At 39.1% G+C, this 24,920-nt stretch overlaps 1 protein-coding gene and 1 long non-coding RNA gene across 5 annotated transcripts in view; one reads left to right on the forward strand and one right to left on the reverse strand.

The window, feature by feature from the left end:
* FIRRM (FIGNL1 interacting regulator of recombination and mitosis) overlaps positions 1–24,920 on the reverse strand; it is a 112,020-nt gene that overhangs the window by 47,239 nt on the left and 39,861 nt on the right. The window contains exons 6-16 of the mRNA XM_072128378.1: positions 23,728–23,890; positions 21,484–21,568; positions 14,162–14,300; positions 10,157–10,237; positions 3,145–3,209; positions 2,608–2,756; positions 2,286–2,406; positions 1,756–1,942; positions 1,426–1,508; positions 1,295–1,346; positions 218–307 (exon numbers count right to left, since the gene is read on the reverse strand). Of these exons, the coding sequence (XP_071984479.1) occupies positions 218–307; positions 1,295–1,346; positions 1,426–1,508; positions 1,756–1,942; positions 2,286–2,406; positions 2,608–2,756; positions 3,145–3,209; positions 10,157–10,237; positions 14,162–14,300; positions 21,484–21,568; positions 23,728–23,890 (1,215 nt within the window). The remainder of the gene's footprint in view (positions 1–217; positions 308–1,294; positions 1,347–1,425; positions 1,509–1,755; positions 1,943–2,285; positions 2,407–2,607; positions 2,757–3,144; positions 3,210–10,156; positions 10,238–14,161; positions 14,301–21,483; positions 21,569–23,727; positions 23,891–24,920) is intronic.
* LOC140104727 (uncharacterized) overlaps positions 1–24,920 on the forward strand; it is a 102,615-nt gene that overhangs the window by 39,031 nt on the left and 38,664 nt on the right. For all 4 annotated transcript variants that reach the window (XR_011850395.1, XR_011850394.1, XR_011850396.1 and 1 more), the window contains exons 2-3: positions 18,765–18,911; positions 21,516–21,585. This is a non-coding gene — a long non-coding RNA (uncharacterized lncRNA). The remainder of the gene's footprint in view (positions 1–18,764; positions 18,912–21,515; positions 21,586–24,920) is intronic.

Consider the following 24,920-nt stretch of genomic DNA (forward strand, 5'->3'; position numbering starts at 1 on the left):
GGTCCAGAAAACCCACGTTGCCTAGTATCCACAACTTGCAAAATTAAAATAATAATTTGTCAGGTAATTATTTTCATTTTGCAATTTTTACCGAGGGACACACTGTTTTCAGAGCACACTTTCAGTGGGATCTATTGCTAATTTGAATGGTACCTTTCTCTCTTTATATAATATATAAAATCATTATCAAATTATTTATACAAATAGTATAATATACCTGGTTATCAGCATCCAATAAATAGAGCAGACGTCTAAGTAGGACAGTTAGGTGAGCAAGATGGTAAACGTTGCTATTACATGCCTTTACCTGCACAGAATCAGAGAATATGAGACAAATAGGAAAAGCAAAGATAAGTGAACCATCCCTGAAATCAATTTTCTTTTAACATATTTATGAAGGCTATGAAAGGGAAAGAAATCAAAACCATGGTATATTTTGGCCTATCAATGCATTCAAAAGTGAAATTCCATTAACCTATTAAAGTAGAGCTTCCACCAGGAATGTCATTTTTAGCTGATGACAGCTTCCAATAGCCTATTCTTGGTGACCGGTTTTGCTTAAGTGAAAATGTGCAATAAAACATAAACCACTTCTAACACATTAGTTTAACACCCAATTCTAAAAGTTCACCAAGCTATTCACATAATTGATATTCACATAATGAGATTATTTTTCATTTTTTATATATATGTGGTTGCAACTTGTAAAGTTACAAATAAAACAAACCTATTACACACAGTGGGGCTTATTTACTAAGGGTCCACGGTTCGCATTTCTGTTGGATATTTTAACGTTTTCGGGTATTGCATGGCTGGGACAGGTATTTAGTGGTAGATGATCTGACGGATTCAGACTGAGCGCGGGATTTCACTTTAAATTTGTGTCGGAAGACAATGCACTTACATACACCAGGAAGAAGATGGTGAACTCCGGAGGACCTGAGCGGGTGAGTAAATATGCCCCATTGTGTCATGTTTAATACGCATACAGTCTTGTAGAAGATGTACAACATTAGGCTACATTCACACGACCGTTGGGGAACGTAAAAACGGCAGCAAGCTTGCAATGGGCGGCAATGGGCGCATGGAGCAGTACGGTGTAGCATCGTACACGGGTAAAAGATAGGACATGTCCTATCTTTCCCCGTGTTACGGCGCTGTGCACTACAATGGAGAGGGGAGGGGTAATCACTCCTCCTCTCTATCGCGGTGAACATATGCTGGCCGTGCTATGGGCCGGCGGGCATACCTTAGTGTGAATGTAGCCTTAGGGTTACAACATCACTTTACTTACCAAGAGAGCTATCATCTTAACATGGTGAGCACAGAGTTCAGCAGTTCCATACCTAATTATAAAATAAAAAATGAAAATGGATAAATTGAAAAGCAATATGCAAAATGTTTTAATAATGTTATTGATCTTACCTGGCCAAGAAACACCACACATCAATTGCCAAAAGAGACTCTAACATTCTATCACTCAAAACTGCATTTAGCAGAGTGTGCTCCTAAAACATACACAATGAAGTTGCTGTAGCATTAATTAGTTATTTATAGAACACACAGTTCTTAAAAGTTATGTTACAATCTTGCATGACAGACCTTATGTTTTTAATTTTAATGTACAAATCTCAATCTTCTTCAATTGGGAGATATGTTAAATATGTACAATAGCATTACCTTTAGGGTTTCACAAAAGTTTGGAAAATTACTGTGCAAAATTAGAACTACTTTATTTTTTCAAAATGGTCTTACCAATTCAGCAAAGCAACCCGGAAGAAGCGTTACAATACAGGAACAAAGGTGGGTGCAGACATATTGGTAAAAAGTAACATTCAAGAAGTTTTGACCTTTCTCCAGCTCAACTTGCAGAACAACTGGAAATTTTATTTCAGGTGAACATCTGGCAAAGCTTCGAAATACAGACTTAAATATGGACAGTCTAGAATAAACAAAAGCAAAATTTGCATTTAAGGGAACTAACAAACAGTTTTGACTGTACAAACTTTAAGGCTATCTTCACACGAATGTATGCCTGCCGGGCAGGCTTACATTTGCCGCGATGGAGAGGAGGGGTGACCCCTCTCCATAGCGATGCATGGCGCATGTCATAGTTTTTCCCCGTGTACAGAGCAGTATGGTGCCGCACCATATCTCTCCGTGTGCCCATTGCTGTCTATGGGGATGTCGTGTGAATGCAGCCTAAAACAGTGTAGAAAGCAGCATTGGAAAGCTGTGTAATATTTTTGAACCAATATATTTCCTATATATACACACATACATACCGTTCTGAAGATTTACTGCATGAGCATAACAACATTTGCAGGTCATCAGGAAGAGTTGGAAGTTTATTCACTATGTTTATCAGAAGTAAGCAATGAGCAAAGTGATGCTCAGGTGGAAGATCTAAACACAAAAACAAACATGTTAGAAGTCAATGAAAGCAAATCTGCAATGAAAAATAGAGCCATGAAGGGCAAATAAAATATTATTGTGACTGGCACAAGTAAAGAAATTGACAAAGAGCACTTGAAATTGAAATTAGAATTTAGACTGTAATCTTCTTTAACAATTAAGTCTCATATTACGAATTGAAATATGTTTTACCTTGACAATCACTCAAGACCAATTCCATAAATGACCTGGAGGACAGCAACTGGGAAATGAGGGATTCAAGAACCACTATAAATAAACTACTAATTTCATTTTTATGATGATCAGACATGGACACTGCAGAAAGACTTGGTGGAAACGAGCTAGAAAAAAATTAAGAAACAAAAGACAATAAATAATGAGCAACAAATGTCATGAGTGTGGTGTATGTGACAGCTGAGAACACTGCAGGCCACAGTAGTGTCTTTAAATCAACAGCAAGTGACCACTGAGGCCATTGCTTGAGCCGTCACATGGATAATAAAAGTGACGTTATTAATTTTGGTCTGACAGTTTTAGAACCACCTTATAGCAGTCTCCCTGTTTTAATACAAATGCTCCCTAAATACCAAAAAAAATACCCTTTAATCTAAAAAGACTCTCCAGGCTAATAATGCACATTACATGTAAATACTTAAACATTACTATCTGTTTCAGTGGGATTGCTGGGTGTTGGACCCACTAAAGTGGTCTTAAAAAGTTTGCATTTACCTATGTATCTGAAGATATAACTGATGTAGACAAGCACATGATGTTGATAAAAAGGGCATGAATTCCTTAAAGAGAAGAAAAAGAAAATATCTGTTTAATTGTTGTGCAGTTGAAAACTAAAAGTCATCAACTGGTTGGTACTAAAGCAAACATCTGCTCAATTATTCTCAGCTGCATGTTACTAGGCTGCCATCAGCTGCCTGGCACAGTCACCTGTGAATCTATGCGGTTTTAAATAGTAAACATTAAAAAGGACATGATTCATACCCATTATTTATGTGAATGGCAGTGGGAACAACTCATAGGATCCCTGAAAATTTGTTATTAAATGAAAAATTGTCATGCACTGTTCACACCCGTGTGGTAGACTGACAGAAATATAAAATAATAAATTTTGTAAATTAAATCTTTTAATGTAAAATATGTAAGTGTCTGTATAGTTAAAACAGAAATATGGGATACCGGCAGTGTGACGTAAGCAGATTAGATGGAAGCCTGATATGGTGTTCTAACCAATAATACTGATGAATACAGTACTCTTGAATAATAAAATCCAAGAGGAATATTCCTATGTGAATAGTTACTGGATACAGTGGCCATGAGATCGGAATTACAAAATGATTGGTGGAAACGGACTTTGCTAGAATGTCAGAAATGGTAAAGATGGAATATTACCAGAATAAAAAGGGATTATACACTCATCGGCCACTTTATTAGGTACACCTGTCCAACTGCTCGTTAATCACATGGCGGCAACTCAGTGCATGTAGACATGGTCAAGACCATCTCCTGCAGTTCAAACCGAGCATCAGTATGGGGAAGAAAGGTGATTTGAGTGCCTTTGAACGTGGCATGGTTGTTGGTGCCAGAAGGCCTGGTCTGAGTATTTCAGAAACTGCTGATCTACTGGGATTTTCACGCACAACCATCTCTAGGGTTTACAGAGAATGGTCCGAAAAAGAAAAAGCATCCAGTGAGCGGCAGTTCTGTGGGCGGAAATGCCGCAGATTTGTCGGCTGCACATCCATGATGCAAATCTCCCGTTCCACCACATCCCAAAGATGCTCTATTGGATTGAGATCTGGTGACTGTGGAGGCCATTTGAGTACAGTGAACTCATTGTCATGTTCAAGAAACCAGTCTGAGATGATTCCAGCTTTATGACATGGCGCATTATCCTGCTGAAAGTAGCCATCAGATGTTGGGTACATTGTGGTCATAAAGGGATGGACATGGTCAGCAACAATACTCAGGTCGGCTGTGGCGTTGCAACGATGCTCAATTGGTACCAAGGGGCCCAAAGAGTGCCAAGAAAATATTCCCCACACCATGACACCACCACCACCAGCCTGAACCGTTGATACAAGGGAGGATGGATCCATGCTTTCATGTTGTTGATGCCAAATTCTGACCCTACCATCCGAATGTCGCAGCAGAAATCGAGACTCATCAGATCAGGCAACGTTTTTCCAATCTTCTACTGTCCAATTTCGATGAGCTTGTGCAAATTGTAGCCTCAGTTTCCTGTTCTTAGTTGAAAGGAGTAGCACCTGGTGTGGTCTTCTGCTGCTGTAGCCCATCTGCCTCAAAGTTGGACATACTGTGCGTTCAGAGATGCTCTTCTGCCTACCTTTGTTGTAACGGGTGGCGATTTGAGTCACTGTTGCCTTTCTGTCAGCTCGAACCAGTCTGCCCATTCTCCTCTGACCTCTGGCATCAACAAGGCATTTCCGCCCACAGAACTGCCGCTCACTGGATGTTTTTTCTTTTTCGGACCATTCTCTGTAAACCCTAGAGATGGTTGTGCGTGAAGATCCCAGTAGATCAGCAGTTTCTGAAATACTCAGACCAGCCCTTGTGGCACCAACAACCATGCCACGTTCAAAGGCACTCAAATCACCTTTCTTCCCCATACTGATGCTCGGTTTGAACTGCAGGAGATTGTCTTGACCATGTCTACATGCCTAAATGCACTGAGTTGCCGCCATGTGATTGGCTGATTAGAAATTAAGTGTTAACGAGCAGTTGGACAGGTGTACTTAATAAAGTGGCCGGTGAGTGTATATATTGATAATTACTGGTCAAGTGGGGGTTTATATGTTACACTAGCTATAGATTGCCCGGGACAGTAAATAACTGCTTTTGACAATAACAAAATAGAATTGGTTAGCTAAATAATAACATATATCCATCTATGCATCTACGGTTTCTCTCCCCGTCTGTCAGTCAATCACCATCTCTGCCTCTCTCTCGGTCTTTCACTCACTTACTCTTCCAGAGTCACTCACTCTCCCTGTATCCATAAGCCGTCTTATACTCATTACCTATAGTAACCAATCAAAGCTCAGAGCTCATATTACTGACCTGTTGCAGAATAGCAACCAATCATGGCTCAGCTTCTAACTGCCACAGCAGCAGCAGACAATGGCTCCTGTACATGGTGGGTGATAAGTGTATTTTGGGAAGCGTGGGTTGAAAATTTTGGGCTGCGACAGTGCAGAATCTTCTAACCCCTATGCGCACATCCCTGTGCGGGAAGTTCTATAACCTCCCGCTTCTGGCACCGGCTCCTGAAGCAGCATCTGTCGGCTGTACATTACAGCTGACACCATTCTCTTACACCCGCGATCGGAGCCGGCAATCTTTCCCCTATGGTAACCCGGTAAGAGGCACAGGGGATCCAAACCACGCCCCGAGCTCTGCCGAGTGCCCCGGGATTGCCCGGCCAGTAAGACCCCTTCCGGGTTTGCATGCTCAGACAGCTTACACTGCTCTACAATGAATAAGTATTGTAGAGCAGTGTAAAGTAGTGTATTGGTCTTGAACTTCAAGTTTGTAAAAGTAAAAAAAAAGTTAACACTAAAGTTTGAACATTAGAATAAATAAAAATATAAGCCCCTAAAATGTAATTTTCCCATAAAAACACTTAATAAAGTATTTTAAAAACCCACAAATACACAACCCCCCCCCCCCATATTTTATATTGCCGCGTCCGTAACAAATCTGTACAATAAAACAGAATTGTTACTGGACCAGCACGGTAAACGTCTGGAAAAAAAACACACAAAAAATGTTCCGAAAAATAATTTCTAATTAAGCCCTTAACCAGATTGGACAGCCGAAAAATAAAAGTTATGCATATGAAAAAATGGTGATGCTAAAATGAACAAGATTTTCTCCAAATTAGTTTTCATTCAGTAAAATTGAATAAAATACACGAAACCCCCACACATTTGGTATCGCTGTGTCCGTGATACCAGAGATTCTGATAAAGCAGAACCGTTATTGAACCCGCAAAGTTAAACCCGTAAAAAAAAACAACCCCAAAAAACGCTTTGAAAAAAAAGAATTTTGGCAATACCAACTTTTTTAACAACATTTTCCCCAAATTACTTATTATTCAGTAAAATTTGGAAAAATATCTATATTAAAAAAGATATTTCCGTAATTGTGGCGACCCATAAAATAACTGCCAAAAAGAAACCCGAAAAAAAATCTTCCTAAAAATTTTCATTTCCTCCACCAACAAAGTTAATAAAATCTCCCCAATTAGCTATAGATGCAATTTTCTGGTACATAATTTTGGGGCATCTCATGTGACAAAAAAAATAAACCACTAGAGGTCCACATTAACCCCTTAAGGACGCAGGGTTTTTTCTGATCATTTCTCGCTCTCCACCTTCAAAAATACATAACTTTTTCATTTTTACGTGTACAGAGCTGTGTGAGGGCTTATTTGCATAACAATTTTTACTTTACCGTGATGTTATTTATTATTCCATGCCGTGTACTGGGAAGCGGAAAAAAAAAAAAAAAAAACTGGGCTCAGTTTTTATGCCTTTCACTCTTCGCTCCAAGTAACACCTCTACTTTATTCTTTGGTTCGGTACGATCGCGGTGATACCAAACTTACAGGTTTTATTGCGTTTTAATACATTTTCAAAAATGAAACGAATGTGTACAAAAAAAAAGAGAAATTTTTTTTGCCATCTTCTGACGCTAATAACTTTTTCATACTTTGGGGTACAGAGCTGTGTAAGGGGTCATTTTTTGCAAAATGAGCTGACGTTTTCATTGCTACCATTTTGAGGTCTGCGCGACATTTTGATCACTTTTAATTACATTATTTATGTCATGTAAAAAGTCGTAAAAATCCCAACGGATTAGGAAAAACCACCGCATTTAAAAAAAAAAAAAGTCACTCGACACCCGCTTACCTGCACCCACGATAGGCCGGTGAACTTCAGTGCATTCCGCAGCGACACCTGGTGGACATGGGAGGAACTGCCTCCTTAGTGAATCCCGACCGGACCCGAATCACCGCAGAGAATGCTCCGCTGGATGGCGAATGGACCGGGTAAGTAAATCTGCCCCTATATGTTACAATGAGCCAGTGGCTCATGGAACTGCAGAAGCCTGGGGTCAAACAAAGACCAGAGGCTGTAATGGCAACCGATCACTGCCCCCCCGATGACGTTCGGGAGAGCGACGAACAGAGGAATTTAATACATTTCATATGTTTAAATTTTCCACCCGAAATGAATGTATTGTCAAAAATTATAGCTAGCTATTATTTTGGCCTCTCACTGTCAATAAAAAGTTGAGTAGGTCCATCTAAATACGAGTTTTGGCGATTTTCCAAAAAATGTTAAGAATGGAAACCAAATTCTGAGCCTCATAACATTCTAGTAAAATATGTGGTATCTTAACAAAAACATGCTGACATAAAGCAGACATTTGGGAAATGTAAGTTATGAATTTATTTGGGTGCTATGACTAACTGCCTCAAAAGTAGAATTTAGAACTTTGAAAATAAATAATTTGGCAAACATTTTGAAAAACTTTGTTTTATTTCATAACTAAACACAAAAGATATCATCCAAAATTTTAAACCAATTTGAAGTACAATGTGTCACGAGAAAACAAACAAGATTTGAAAAATGGGGCCACGTCCTAGAGGCCAAAATAGGGGTTAACGGCAGGGGCGTAACGATTGCGGTAGCAGGCGGTGCGATTGCGACTGGGCCCCTTGGAAGGAATAGGCCCGGGCCGTGGCTGTCGGGCATCTGCCTGTGCGCATCTGTGTACTGAACTGTGACAGCCGCAGCCGGGGCCTCCTGTCAATATTATGCTGTCGGTGTACCAGTGGATGTGGGGGAGCAAGGCTGTAGCGCTTGCGGTGGACTGACAATGTAGACGGGCTGATGGTTTCCGGCATGTCAGAGACGCAGGGTCCAGAGCTACTTCGGTCTCCGTGCCGCACTGCGTGTGACATGAAGGGCAGCGCTGCACGTACAGGCGTCACTACCTGTGCTTTGCGGCACTGCCGAAGTCCATACCCAGGAAGGAAGAAACGCGGGAGCGCCAGTGCCAGCTAAATAAATTCTTTATTTCTTATTACAAGCTGTTTGGAGGCTATAGATCAAGATATTAATATAGGGGAAGGGGGCACTGCTTATAATATTAATTGGGGTCACTAATATATATGATAATATTAAAGTTTCAAATTGGGGACATGAACTCTGATTTTAAATGGGTGGGTGGCACTATCTATATATTGATGGCTGATATGGTCTATAATAATTGGGAAGTGCCGTCTACAACGTTAAATTGGGAGGAGGGACTGGTTCTGCACTGTCTCTAATATTAAGGGATGTTCTCTATTATTATTCATTAGGGGGTACCGTATATGACATAATCTATTGCTAATATGATTAATCAAGTTGAGGTTAGGAGAAAAGAAAGATTATAGTAGTTATATTCTTGTACATAGGAGGCAGGATTATAGTAGTTATATTCTTGTACATAGGAGGCAGGATTATAGTAGTTATATTCTTGTACATAGTTTATTTGGAAGCTATTTTTTGTTACAGGGTTACACCACTGACACAGACACACACACACACACAGACAGACAGACACAGACACCTTTATATAATATGGCCTGAACTTTAAGATGTAGTTGATTTAATACTTACTTTACTTATGTTGTGATGCTTTCACCAAAGAATTTTTTTAAAATAATATATTAATATATTTTTTTATTATATATATTAATGTACACACCAAATTGAAAAAGAATCTTGTTATTCCATTCCCTAGTCATGCAAGTAAATATGCTCACAAGAACATTAGTGTTTTTTAGTGTGTTAGTGCTGCTGTAGCAGTTAGAAGCCGATCCGTGATTGGTTGCTATTTTGCAACAGGTCATTTATATGAGCTCTGAGCTTTGATTGGTTACTATAGGCAATTTGTATAGGACAGCTTATGTGTAAGGTAAGATGGACAGGGATATAGAGATGGGGGGAGATTTATTTTAGAAATGTTGAGTTAAAACTGTTCTAGTTTTCCAAGGAAACCAACCAGAGATCATCTGTAATTTTATAAACAGCTGTGGGAGAATGAAATGGTGAGCTCTGATTGGTTGCCGTGGACTACAACTACAAACGTTCAGAGCAAGGTCAGAGAGAGAGAGAGATACAAATAGAATGGGTTAACAAACAATATATTATTTTGTTATAGGCAATAGCAGTTATTTACTATCCCGGGCAACGCCGGCAGCTACAGCTAGTAAATAGTAAAGCCAAGAGTATGATCATCCACATAAACCAATATGTTAACACGCTGGATTAGAGAAGACGGTCCACTTTTACAACTATTCTTCAAATCTCAAGTATTTTTATGTATTCCAGACCGGCTTGAACTATTGCTGTTTCATGCCTAAGGAAGTAGCAACCCTGATTACATTATGTGGCTTACTTGGACAACAAAGCTTACGAGAATAACTACAGCATATGGTTAATGTAATAAGCCAAAAAGTAAGTTGTGCTCCCAGCATAATCATCCCTAGTTAGGTGAGCCACTTGTGTTTTGCTCCCTGCTATAATGAAGATTGCAATAGTTCAGTATTGTGGAAGTTCTAAAATAGCAAAATGAAGGAAAAATCCAAATTTGACAATCTACATGGCTTTGTGTAACTGGCTTTTCATTTGGATAGCTATGTGCATCTTACCTTGGTATAGTGCAAAAGAGAGTTGGCAAAGAATCTACACAGCTTCACGGTCTTCTGGAATAGTTTTTGGTCTGTACTTTCCTATGCAAAATAAAAATGTTTCATACAAGGTTATTGAGTCATGGCTCAATATGGAGTAGCCTTTCTTTGTTGACCAGCAACAGCCTTTCATTTTGTAATATCTACCGTTTTTTTTTTTGAGATTTGGAATTTCTGACAATACAAATAGACTCTGCAAGTAGGTTTCCTGGGAAAGAATATTAGAATCTTTGGGATACACTACCACTATGGACACACAAATGTGCGCACTTGTTTTAAACACTGGGGTATCACCAATCAAAAGAAAGCACACAAATAAAGTAAAAAACTGACAGCGCTGCAGATGGATTGTGCAATATTTATAAAATACATTTATAAAATACATTTATTAACATAAAATAAATATTACAATTCAATATGTTGCAGGATCCTTGCAAGAGATATGCTTGACATAGACTAAAAATGCATCCTATAATGCGTCATAGAAAATTCCTCACATTAAACACTGTATTACAAGTAAGTACATGTAGTTGTATAACTATATGAAATGGTATAGGTGGTATAGGTGAGAATATACTCACAATTAAAGCTCGTATTGTTGAGGCCAAAATTCACGATTGAAGTTCTTTGTATATAATACAATACTAACAGTATTTTCCATAAAAGTTAACTGAACACATGGAGCTGCAGTAACACGCGTAGCTCCGGCGTCCTGGAGTAAATAAAGCTGGCTATGTTACTCGGTGCAAACACGCGCAGTAAGATGTCTACACAAACCTCAAGTCCCAGCCAGTGTATTTTATCCGCAGGAGATATCAGAGATTGTTGGAATCTATTGAAAGACTTCATTGTCCCAGGAAAGGAAGGCCTTTGCTTGCCAGTGGAGTGAGATTTCTTCACGTAAAGAGCTGTGTGATGGCTTGTTTTCTGCATAACAAATTGCACTTCATAGTGATGGTATTTAATTTTCCATGTTGTGTTGTTATAATGATTTTTTTAACTTATTTTATTTTTACTATTTTTCAGGCCCCATGGGGTACTTTAACACTGGGTTGTCTGATCGATCCTACCATATACTGCCACATTTTCATCCTCATATTACAATGTGCAATATGCACATTGTAATGAATGGGTTAAAACGAAGACCCGAGGCTGTCGTAGCAGCGAATCGCTGTTCCCCGATGACATCACGGGGAGCGACTACCTCCGGCAAGATGGCGGCGCCATCTTTTTGAAGACGGCAGCGATCACACTATGCAGCAAAGACTTACCGGCTATGGAGAGGGCTCAGCCCGTGAGCCTTCTGCATGCACCGGTACCAGATACGCACCGTACTATTACGGTACACTTTGGTAAGGGGTTAAATACGGTCACTATGAAGAACATAGTTACAGCTCTTTACATGGAAAAATAAAATTATAGATTTTTGAAGGTAGGGAGTGAATAATGAAAACGCACAAACTCGGCGTTAAGAGTTAACCGTGAGTATATACTCCGTCCTTATCTTGGACTATTTTAAACAAACACACTAGAAATTGTCTTTTGAAAAAGTATTCAAAAGACATTTTGCCTAACCAGTGCATATAGTTATACAACTACATGTACTTACTTGTAATACAATGTTTAACCCCTTAGTGCTTACTAGTACGGCGTTGGCTCCTGCAGTTAGCGCTCAGTGCAGTACTAGTACGGTGCGAGGGCACCCAGGCTCTTCTGTGCCACCACGTTACATGACATGGTAACATTGCGGTGGGACGCACGAGATCCTCCTGCTGATGTCACCCAACCAATCGGATCGGTCCCGCCCAACGATTGGCCCTCACTGGCCAATTGCAGCGTTTATAGGATGAAAACGTGTTTTTAGCTCCCCCTCTTCTCTCCAGAGATACCAAAATGGAGCAGCTGGAGGAAAAGCAGAGCGTTACTGTTTGCACCAAAACACTATTTTTTATCTGATGCTTATTGTTCCCTCCTGCAACCTGTGTGATCACCTTGCGTGATCACACTTGTCTTCCGTTTTTTCCCCCATCTACTGTCTACCATTTTTTGAGGGCTTTATTTTTTGGGTCTGTACAATTACAGGGATACCAAATTTAAACAGGTTTTATCATGTTTTGAAACATAAAAAAAATGTAAAACCTTCTCTACAAAAAAAATATTGTAACAATTCTCTAATAACCTTTCCATACTCTGGTGTACAGAGCTGTGTGAGGTGTCATTTTTATGCAAGATGAGCTGATGTACACATTGCTACCATTTTGAGGAATGTATGACTTTGATCACTTAAAATGTTTTTATGAGTTGCTAAATGGAGAAAATGTGGCGTTTCAAACATTTAGCCGCTATTTTCTGTTTTGGGGTTAAACATCAGAAATAACAGTTTTTATATTTTGATCAACCTTTTGGGATGTGACAATGCCTTTTACTGCATATCAATTTTAGGGGAAAGGAGGAGTTTTGAACTTTCAGGTCTTTAACATTTTTATTTTAAGTTTTATTTTACAGTTTTTTTTGGACCGCCCCTAGGATACTTTAACCTAGGGAGTCTGATTGCACCAACCATTTACTGAAATACTCCATGGGCAACGATTAAGTGTTTTATGGTCCACTGAACTTGAAAGAGGAGGGAGAGAGAAGCTATTCACCGCAAAGCCAATGTATTATTTATAGCAAAAGAGGAAAAAAGGGACAACAAGCAGCCTTTCTTTCTCTTGAAATGTGAAACCGCAGGACAAATTTTCAGAGTGTGTGTATGACCAAGTTCATAAGGTGGTGTGCTAACTACAAGGTAGTATAAGATACTAAACGGAAAGGCAACATAAATGTGACAAACGCCAGGCACATGCCACATGAACACAAATGCAACAAACAGCACTTAAAATCACATGCCAAGTGAACAAACACGGCACATAAAATGCCACGCAAACGCCAATGTCACGTGAATGCAAAAGCCACAAGAATGTAAACGCAACTCAAACGGCACATAAACGCAAATACCACGCAAACACAAATGCAAAGCTTCTGAGAAGCCATGAATAAGGTCTTGTACCGAAACGCGTAGGCTAGTAGCCTTCATGTTCTCTTTTTGTCCATAGTGCTGTGCTGTATTTTTACCGTTTTATGGATTGAATAAATTTTGATGATTTTACCGACCTATCGACTCCTCGCATCTAGCTGGATAGAAGTCTTTTTTTCTAAATATATCTCTCTCTCACTGTCAATGTGAACTCTGACCCTCCGGTACCTACACGATGATGCCATGGTTTCCGGTCTTCCAGCATTTCTTAGTGTTTGTATAGAATGATTTTTCACGTTTTTACTATGCCTGATGAAAGCTCCATTTCGCAAGTCTTTATTAAAGAATCAAAATCTCCATGAGGCCCAGACACTTCATTGGATGTTCGATCGCCGGCCCATATCCCCATTCCACCTCTACGGGCTTTTGCAATTCCTTCCGCCGTTACCTGGGACGACTTGCCTGCGTTCAACGGGGACGTCTCGAAGACCAGCTGCCACCATTGCTTCAAGACTTGTGTCAAGGCTTATTTTCACCTAATTTCTGGTGAGAGCTTTACCATCACTTCTCTGGTTCATTTTACCCTTATGGGATCACACTAGGGCTGCGTCCCTCTCTTTTGTGCCGATTTTCTCTGTTGGTTAGATGCACGACTCGTACCTGTGTGCCTCCAGTCTCTAGGTACTTCTGTCACATTTATGTTTACATTGCTTTTGCAGTAACATTGCCTTTTTGCGTCTGCGTTCAAATCAAGCTTACATCATGTAAGACTGAAAATGCAGACTAATTTTCATATTTTTGTAGGCATCCCTGATGGGTACGCAGATCAAAAAGACTGGCATAGTGAAAAAATACGAATTTTCAATGCAATTTTGGGTGGTTATCTGAAAGTGGTTTCCCTACACTGTTACCAATCTGCACTGTATGGTCCAAACTGATAAATATATTACCTGTGTTCCGGTAAGTTTCATGTGCTCTGACAGATGTAAACATGACTGGAATGATAGTAGAATATCCTCACACAAAGAACGTACAATGTCATCATGCCGCAATTGACTTTTCAGTAACGTTTGATGCTTAAGGGTCTGTCTATAAAAAATACAAGACATCTAATTAGGATTCGGGTATCTCAACAATAACATAATATTGTGGAAATACAAAACCTACAACATGTGTTCATATGGCTGTGAGACTACTGAAAGAAGACAACCCTGGATAACCCCTTTAAGGTGTCCATCCATGAAATTACTTAGGGCTGCGCTGTACAAATATAATAAACGTGTACTTACCTCCTCAGGCGCCGCTGATGTCCCGCACCGTGGTCCTGTGATATGTGCCCCGGGTTGTTTACAGGGGCGGACAGGGAGCTCCATCCGACACCATCTCCCAGCGCCCTACAATGCTGAGAGATAGGGACGGATGGATGTGGCTCCCTGTGCACGGTTCTATGCCCCTGTAAACAAACAGGGGCACGGATTAGACTGACCACGGCGCAGGACAGCAGCGGCACGGGAGGAGGGAAGTACACGTTTATTATTTTTAAATGGCCCTAAATAATATCTTAAACCTGGATAACCCCTTTAACTATTTCATTTTATGCATTATGAACAAAACATACCCTGAGAATGCTGTAGCCACACTGATGCAGAAAAATATCTTGTTTAATCCCTGAACCGAGTGCTTTTGCTGAAAAAACTATAAAATTATGATGAGGCTCTGTCGCTCCTGTGGCTGCTCTGGTGCTTCTGCTGTTACCCTAATTATGCACGGCTTCAGAGAACCATGTACAGGCAGTCCCCGGGTTACATACGAGATAGGGTCTGTAGGTTTGTTCTTAAGTTGAATTTGTATGTAAGTCGGAACTGTATATTTTATCATTGTAATCCCAGACAGAACTTTTTTGGTCTCTGTGACAATTGGATTTTAAAAATGTTGGGTTGTCATAAGAATCAATATTAACAATAAAGCTTCATTACAGACACCTTTGATAACTGTTATAGCTAATTATTGTAGCCTAGGACTAAAGTACAATAAATTACCAATATCCAGTGGTCCGTTTGTAACTAGGGGTCGTATGTAAATCGAGTGTTCTTAAAGGGGTATTCTCGTCTGGGCATTCACATTCAGTTTGATTAATCTGCCATTAATAAACATTTCTTCAATTAGATGTTATTAAAAAAAATGTTCCTGTGTGAAGATAATTTTCCATAGATGAAGTGATATGGTCCCTTAGAAACGAGATAGCTTCCTCGGATACGGCCACCTCTGCTGGAGGGATTGCACAAATAAACAAAAAGTTTTTGTATATGAAATATCTGAGAATTACTACATGTCTTGCAGCCGTCCTGTGGTAATGATTGCTGAAGCCAGGTGGTCAGGCAAGGCTCAACAGTACATGTCTGGCCACTGCTGCCTAAATGTGACGTGGTCGTAACCGAGGAAGCCATCTCGTTTCTAAGGGACAACATGGCTATGTTTATAGGAAATTATCTTCACACAGAAACATTTTTTTTAATTACTTCCAATTGAAGAAATGTTTATATATGGAAGATTAATCAAACTGAATGTGAATGCCCAGACGAGAATACCCCTTTAAGTAGGGGACCGCCTGTATTCACTGTGTTGTCCCTGAAAGGCAGAAGTAATCAAATCGCTGCACCATCCTCCATCTGCTGTCTATGAGTCATCCCGCTCAGGTTCATTAGTCCTGCATGGACAGTTCAGGAAGCTCCGTGGAATGTATTTTTTTTTAGCAGAACCACTGGGTTCAGGGATTAAACAAGATATGTGTCTGCATCAGTGTCGCTACACTCAAGGTAGATTTAGTTCACAATGCAAAAAAATCAAACAAAAAAGTGTAACTGTAAAGCTATAGTGATTTTACCAAATTATTACAGTGTATACTCGAATATAAACAGAGAACCCTAATTTTACCACCAAAAACTGGAAAAACCTATTGACTCGAGTATAAGCCAACGGTGGGAAATGCATTGGTCACAGCCTCCCAGTATATAGCCAGCCAGCCCCCAGGTAGTATATAGCCAGCCAGTCCCCCGGTAGTATATAGCCAGTCCCATGTAGTATGCAGCCAGCCCGCAGTTTGCCAATCTGGACGTCAGGCGGTCCCGCTGCCTGGCACAGCTCCCCACGGCTCCTCTTCTTCTTGCTCTAACGGAGCCGGCCGGAGATCGCATGGACGCTTCGCTGCAGGCTAAAACAGCATAGAGAAGACAGAAGAGAAGATGCGCCGAGGATCGGGAGCCACGCCGGAGGGTATGTTAGTTTTTTTTTTTTACTGACTCGTGTATAAGCGGAGGTGAGGTTTTTCAGCACATTTTTGGTGCCGAAAAACTCAGCTTTTACATGAGAATTTACAGTGTATATATATGCGGTATTCCCGTATAGCAGCAGCCCCACACCTCCCAGGAAATCGGTAGTTTGTTTACACTGTTGCTCTGTCGGATTCCATGGCTTATCAGCACATGAAGAGGAAGCAGCCATTGCAGCACTCAGGTAATCAGAGGGAAATAGCAAGGAAACTACTTACGTTTTTCCCTTGCCAAATTCCAAACAAACTTTTAATTTTTTTCTGACTTGTTTTATTGTCAAATTTTAATTTCCCAATAGGTTCATTTTTATGGTAAAAATAGCATGACGATTCAAATTTATTAACTCGTTTCTGCAATGGAATAAAGCAGCTCTTTTGCCAATTGTTTTTTTAAATAAACCCCTTGGCACCAAAGCCACTTTTCACCTTCCTGACATGGCCCATTTTTGTAAATCTGACATGTGTCACTATACGTGGTTATAACTTTGGAACGTTTTAAAATACCCAAGTGATTTTGAAATTGTTTTCTTGTTACACTTTGTACTTCATGTTAGTTGAAAAGTTTTTGTGGTATGTTTTGGGTTTTATTTATGAAAAAAATCGGATATTTGGTGAAAATTTGTATGGAAAAAGTTAAACATTTTGAATTTCAAAAAACGCGAATTTTTCCATAGTCGTACCAGCAAAACAAAACTATTAGCCAACATTAACCGAATGTCTGATTTAAATTGACATTATTTTTTATGTATCCTCTTATTTTTGTAGGATGCCTTTGAGGGCTTTGAACTTTAGGTGCGATTTTTCACATTTTCATAAAAAAACACAAAATCATGTAATCGGCTAATTGATTGTATTTTTCAAAAAAATTTAGACTTTCTCAGTGGATATACCAAAATGCTGCACAAACTTTGATATCCTATTTATCCAGAGTACAGGCGGTCCCCTACTTAACACCTGACCCCTAGTTACAAACGCATATTGGTAATTTACTATACAGGCAGTCCCCTACTTAAGAACACCTGACTTACATACGACCCCTAGTTACAAACGGACCTCTGGATGTTGGCAATTTACTGTACTTTAGCCTTAGGCTACAATAAACAGCTATAATAGTTACTACTGGTGTCTACAATGAAGCTTTATTGTTAATCCTGGTTCTAATGACAATCCAACATTTTTAAAATCCTAAATAATTTGGCTGGGGGTTACAATGATAAAGTATACAGTTCCGACTTGCATACAAATTCAACTTAAGAACAAACCTACAGACCCTATCTTGTATGTAACCCGGGGACTGCCTGTACTTTAGTGCCAGGCTACAATGATCAGTTGTAACCGTTATCAAAGGTGTCTGCAATTAAGCTTTATTGTTAATCCTGGTTCTTATGACAACCCAACATTTTTAAAATCCAATTGTCACAGAGACCAAAAATAATATGGCTGGGATTACAATTATAAAAGATTCAGTTCCGACTTGCATACAAACTCAATTTAAGAACAAAACTACAGAACCTATCCTGTACATAACCCGGAGACTGCCTGTGCACTAATGGCATTGAAGGGAAGATGTTCAATTCAGAGCAGATTATGCATTGTTCCTTTTTAATGGTTATAAAATCAATTTTTTGAACATAAGGGCTTATTTTCTGCAAGATTAGAGGCACTGTACAAATACTTCATTTTAGTTGATCGTTAACTTATAGATGGAATTTTATAAACTCTTGAATGTATGGAGTAAAAAAAAAAAATTGTAAATTCTGTTTTGCTTTCTTTTATTCTTTATTCTATAGATCCCTATGATTAGTTATTTGCCTCATTTATATAGGTTTTATATTTAACTGAAAAAAACTAATATAGGAGAAAATCTAATTTATTTTCATATCGCCATCTTTTCGGAGACATTACTTTATTTTCTGGTTGACAGAGCTGGTTTAGGGCTTATTTTTTACGTGTTGAGTTGTCCTTTTCAGTGGTACCATTTTGCCGCACATAACTTTTTAGAACATTTTTGTAATGAAAACTTTACATTTTTGGCAAGTTTTTGGGGTTTTGTTTTTACGATACTGAGCGGGTCCAATAGTGTTCATACCAAATATGTTGTGTTTTTTTTTTTAATTTTTATTAGATATGTATATGTAATGTTGTGTTTAGGGGACTTTAACTTAATAAAAACATTTTTTAATAAAAATAATTAAAGTGGTTTAAACTTCTTTTTTCTTTTACAGGTTGGCTTGTAAGGGGTTAAAGCTCTCGATCGAAGAAAACTCTGACCGTGGGTGCTAGAGACAGGTGCCAGCTGTAACATGACGTAATAGTAGTGCATGATGCTGAAACGCACCTCAAGCCATGCAGTACTATTCTATCAAATGCCGGTAAGGGGTTAAAGCTTTTACCATACAGTATAATAAATGATAAAATTACACTCTTAAACATTTTTACTACTTTCGCAAATAAAAACTCCTTTGAAGGAAACCACATTTACCTATGTGTGGTCATATTCTGAGAGCTATAACGTTTTTATTCCTCAATCAAAAGAGGATTATTGGGGCTTGTTCATTGGGGGAAAGGTAACTGTTAGATTGGTACTATTACGTTAGCCCTATGATACAATAAACAGCTAAAGTAGTTATCATGGGTGTCTGTAATTAATATTGATTGGATTTTAAAAATGTTGGGTTGTCATAAGAACTAGGATTAACAATAATCATACAGACCAAAAAATTTGACTGGGGTCACAATTATAAAGTATATAGTTCTGATTTCTATTACATATTTTTGGGTGGTAGGAACCACTTAAATTGCAATTTTGGATTAGTTTAAAATTTTTCTCTTTTATACCCTTCATAATAGAGGTATGACAACGTAATACCTGTTTAGCCAAGGTTGCTATGGATGCGCCAATATCAATTTTAAGGGGGAAGAAGGTTTTTTATTTGCATAAAATTTTATTGTATAGAAAAGGAAATGGGTGAAATTTGTGAGTTTAAAAAACAAACAAAACAAAACGGGTTTTCCAACTTTTCATGGACTTCGTCGGGACTTACATGCACCAGGAAGAAGAAGGTGAACTCCGGCAGACCTGAGCGGTGAAGTGACACATGCAGGAAATCGGGCGCAAGATCTTAGTGAATCGCGCTGTGTCCATGATCGTCGGACAACGTTTCGTTTCCGTCGCTCCATCTGCAGTGCAGGACACATGCGGTGCATGGTGATGCCGCCTGCGTCCCTGCAAAGAGGACACCGGCGGAAGAACACCCAGCAGAAGCAGCAATCGACTTCACTGATGAGTGGCCAGTTTAGCATCACTATAGGTAAGTATTGGTTTTATGTTTTTATGTACATTGGGAGGGGGGTTCTGATTGGAGAGGACTTTAATCATTTTCATTGATTTTATAATAGGTGGCTGTATAGAATATACCTAGGAACTGCATATGATGTTTCAGTGGGATGGGCTGGTTCATAATATGAAAGGCATGAAGTACAATGACTCAAGAGAAGATAATCTCAAAATTGACTGGATATGTTTCAAAGTTATATAATGGGCTATGTCAGGAAGGTTTAAAATAGCTGTATCCTTAAGTGGTTAATATGGCAGTCATTGGATGAAACCTCTTATATGTTTTTTGAGCAAATAACTATCAAGATGACACAAAAATGGATAAAGAAACTAAGATTTTTATGAATAAGACATATACCCCATAAAAACCATCCTTTTCTTGCAATTCTGTGACGGATACATCAGTTTGGGCATGCTGAAAAAGTTGCAAATATAGCCTACTTGTGAAGTATAAAGAGAATGATGCATACTTCTACAATTTTTTTTTTTTTTTTTTAGTATGGAGTGAATATTTGGTATGACCACCTTTGGTACACAGCGACAAATGTGTTGGCTGGAATTTTTGACCATTCTCATTTTGCAGAATAGCTCTGGAAATCCGTTGTGAACAGCAATTTGCAAGTCAAGCCACAGATTTTCAATGGGATTTAGATTTGGACTTTGGGCATTTTAACACATAAATATGCATTCATTAAACCATTCAATCCAAAAGGTTCAGCTGCCCAAGGCCCCTTCTTCAATATGCTTGATGTATAACCCTGAATATACATCCAAAGATACATTCAAATGGTCTAAATCAAAGCATATTCATGTGTTAAAATAGCCCAAAGCCCAGACTTAAATCTCATTGAGAATCTGTTTTTTTTTTTGAAAGTTCATGCTTATGGACCGATGGTTTAGTGTTTCAAATTAGTTTGCAAATGACCTTTTGTGGGCGCTTTATAATAAAAAAAAAAATCCTTTATACTTCTCTAGAGATGGGTCCGATTAACACCTTATGGCCAGAGGCCTTTTTCAGCTTAAAGAAAACCTACCATTTGATTTGAGAATGCTGTAGCTACACTGATTCAGGATCATATCTTGTTTAACCCCTGTGCTGAGTGGTTTTGCTTCGCATGACAATAAATATGGTCCAAATGCCACAACAGCTGGCCAATCAAGACGAGTAGTCTCATCCTCTGTCTTCAACCAGATAAGCGCATCGGACCTATCTCCTGTGCTCCCCTTGCAGTTCTCGAATGTAGCCGGAGTGTAAACCACAGCTCATGTACAGAGGAACTAGGTAAGTATTTGTGTTTTTTATTTTACTTGCAAGCACCTAGAGACTTTCTAAAGGGTGATTTGGAAAACTGTCCTCTTTAAGTGAGCTACAGCTATTTGGCAAACAACAGGGGTAACAACTCCAGCCTCTAGATGTGCAAAGGTGGTAAAAAAATTTTCCAACAACTTTCATCGCAGCCAAACCTGGTTGAACAATGCAGGGACACGAGGTGATACATACATGTAATTTTGGTAAGCCACAATATTCTAGTCATTTGCAAATTCATTCTGAAAAAAAGCAATAATTACAAGTTTATGTAGCATAGAATTATATTTTGATGACTCACTTGATAATAAATTTCCATGTGTTTGCATGCAGGGCGTGATCCATTTTGGAAACAACTGAGCACATTTCTAAGAATGTATGTATAACTGCCAAAAATAAAAAGGTAATGTGAGGCAGCATCATAAAACTGTTTTTGCTGTAGAGAAAATGGATGTTAATAAATCAGGCGATTAAAAAACGAAAAGCAGCAGATTATAGACAGAGAAAGCCTGGGGGGAGTCCAGATGTGTTCCCTAATAATGGAGGGTAATGACTTATCTGTTTGCTTATCCATGACCCCATGCCTCCTCCACCACCTGAATACAGGAGAAGGGGTGCACATCTGTAGCAGCCAATCAATAGCCAGGATATTTCCCCAGTGATGACATCACTGGGGAACACCACTGAGCATAACCTCAGAGGCCAGGAGGAAATGCAGTACTGTTTCTCACATCCCCCATTGACTTCAATGGCTTCTGCTGTGCATATGCGATGCTCAGCCAGAAAACTGACATACACTGGCAGATTGAGGCAGATTTTTGCCTTCATCTGCACAATATATACACTCAGCATATACACCAGGAGCACACACATAAGGGAAATTGTTAAACTAGCCAAGAGCTAAACTCTATGATACCGTAAGTAGATTTGTGCAATTTGAAACTGGATATTTAACCCCTTAAGGACCAGGCCCTTTTTTGTTTTTGCGTTTTTATTTTTCACTCCCCACCTTCAAAAATCTATAACTTTTTTATTTTTCCGTGTACAGAGCTATGTGATTGCTTATTTTCTGCGTAACAAATTGCACTTCGTAGTGATGGTATTAAATATTCCATGCCGTGTACTGGGAAGCGGGAAAAAAATTCTAAATGCAGTGAAAATGATGAAAAAACACATTTGCGCCATTTCTTGTGGGCTTGGTTTTTACAGCTTACACTGTGCGCCCCAAATGACAGGTCTATTTCATTCATTGGGTCAATAAGATCACAGGGATACCAAATTTGTATAGGTTTTATAATGTTTTCATACATTTACAAAAATTAAAACCTCCTGTACAGAAAAAAAATTCTTCATTTTGCCGTGTTCTTGCGCTAATAACTTTTTCATACTTTGGTGTATGGAGCTGTGAGTGGTGTCATTTTTTGCGACTTCTGATGACGTTTTCAATGCTTCTACTTTTAGGACTGTGCGACCTTTTGATAACTTTTTATAGAATTTTTTCTATTTTTCAAAATGGCAAAAAAATGCCATTTGCGACTTCGGACGCTATTTTCCGTTACGGGGTTAAACGCAGTGAAAAACGGTTATTATATTTTGATCGGGCATTTTCGGACGCGGCGATACCTAATGTGTTTATGATTTTTACGGTTTATTTATATTTATATCAGTTCTAGGGAAAGGGGGGTGATTTGAATTTTTATGTTTTTTTAATATAATTGTTTTTTTTTTTTACTTTTTTTTATTTATTTTTTTTACTATTCTTCAGACTCCCTAGGGTACTTTAACCCTAGGTTGTCTGATTGATCCTACCATATACTGCCATACTACAGTATGGCAGTATATGGGGATTTTGCATACCATCTGTAATAGCCTCGATCATGACAGCCTCGGATCAACGGATCGCCACTCCCCGGTGACGTCACAGGGAGTGACGATCTGAGCCAAGATGGCGGCGCCCACGCGCCGCCGGCTCTTTAATGCCGCCGGCAGCTTTGCCGGCGGCGATCAAAGGGTTAACACCCGCGATCGGTGCAAGCACCGATCGCGGGTGTTAGCGATGGGCATTTGCTTCATTATGAAGCAAATGCCCGGTGAGTATGAAGAGGGCTCAGCCCGTGAGCCCTCTTCATACTCCCCCATGCGCAGTAAGACGTAAGGGTACGTCTTATTGCGCTATGGGGTTAAGTAAAGAGTAGAGAAAATGTTGCCATGGCTTCTAGAATTCTAATAGAAAAGGCAGAAAAAAAATTATATATATTCAGCTAAAACAGTTAATACAACATGTGTTATTAGGATTGGAGACAACAAAGAAACAAGGCATGATGAGAAGACTTCTACGGTTTTACGTTTGATTACTCCTGGCAAGAAACAAAATAATTGCCCTTTCTCTTTTAAAGGACATACAGTGGATGGGCGAGACTGCTAGTGCTACAGGAGAGTGCATAAATTAAAATACGAGACTCCCTGAGGCGCTCAAGTGATGTAGCCTCAGCACCCCTGGGTAATTTACATGTCAACCACTCAGAAGGAACCTCTGAAAACCCACCAGAGATGATGCTTGTGATTTCACTGGCTGGCGCACAGGCACTGAGGGTAGTTTTATCCAGCAGTTCCATCAACTGTTTTTCAAGGAAGACTGCTTCCTTAAAAAGGGCTTGGAGTAAATCGGAAACCAGATGGAGTCTTCCACAATATACTGAATCGCCATCCTAGAAAACAAATAGCTTATTAACTTGATGTGGGGTAATATTTCTTATTGTAATAAAAATAAAAGTATACATGCTATAATCACAAATAAATGGGACATATTCACCAGCTTTTACCTTTAAAGGGGTATTCCAGGAATTCATATACAAATGGGTCCTTAAAATATAAGCTAGTGTGTAATTAGTTGTTATTTAAAAATTTTGCACCCCTCAGCAGAAAAATGGTGTTGACATACCCTGTAATGAAGAAGAAAAATGTTGCTGGCCCTTTAATTAGTCTGTTGATTTTTCTCTGCGGACACAGGACAGAAGATGGCTGCCGGTCATATGTCCTGCACCTGCTTGGGCAGGTCATGTGATTACCACTTTGTTTGGCTGTAGCCGGTTGGTTGCAGTGCATCCAGTATAGCCAGTGCTGTGAGACATGACGTCCGTGAGACAATGTGCAGTAACACACATCATTACTACTGTAGGATAGTCTTATGTCATCACTGCGAGCGGAACAGAATATAAGAGGGAAGAGGGGTTACTGAGAACTAAAGAATCATGGGACTTGTATTTTCCAGTTACGGCCATCTTGGTGATGACTTTAAAAAGTCCATAACATTTTTGAATTATAAAATCAAACTATTTAAGCTCCATTTTGTAACTAATGACATTGAGTTTTGTTATATTCATTCATTTATAGCATCATGGGTTTTTGTATCAGACGTTCATATTCCCGGAATACCCCTTTTAACTGTTCTTTCAGGTAGCGTATGAAATATCATGCATTCCTATTATTCCATGATGTTGGGGTTGGTGTCAGACCTCTTAAGAAGACCTGCACCCGAATTATTATATACACGGTGCCGCTCTACACATTCTGTTTTGGAATGCATTCCTATTAGATGCTCTACCTAGAACAATGCTTATGGTAACATATTAAATACACGAATGTTATCTTTGAAATCTCAAGAATGGAAATACAGGCAGTTAAAGCAAATCTACCATCAAAATCAAGCACGATAAGCTAGGGGCACTTACTGATAGG

This window comes from Engystomops pustulosus, chromosome 10 (assembly GCF_040894005.1).
Source record: "Engystomops pustulosus chromosome 10, aEngPut4.maternal, whole genome shotgun sequence".
Lineage (NCBI taxonomy): Eukaryota > Metazoa > Chordata > Amphibia > Anura > Leptodactylidae > Engystomops > Engystomops pustulosus.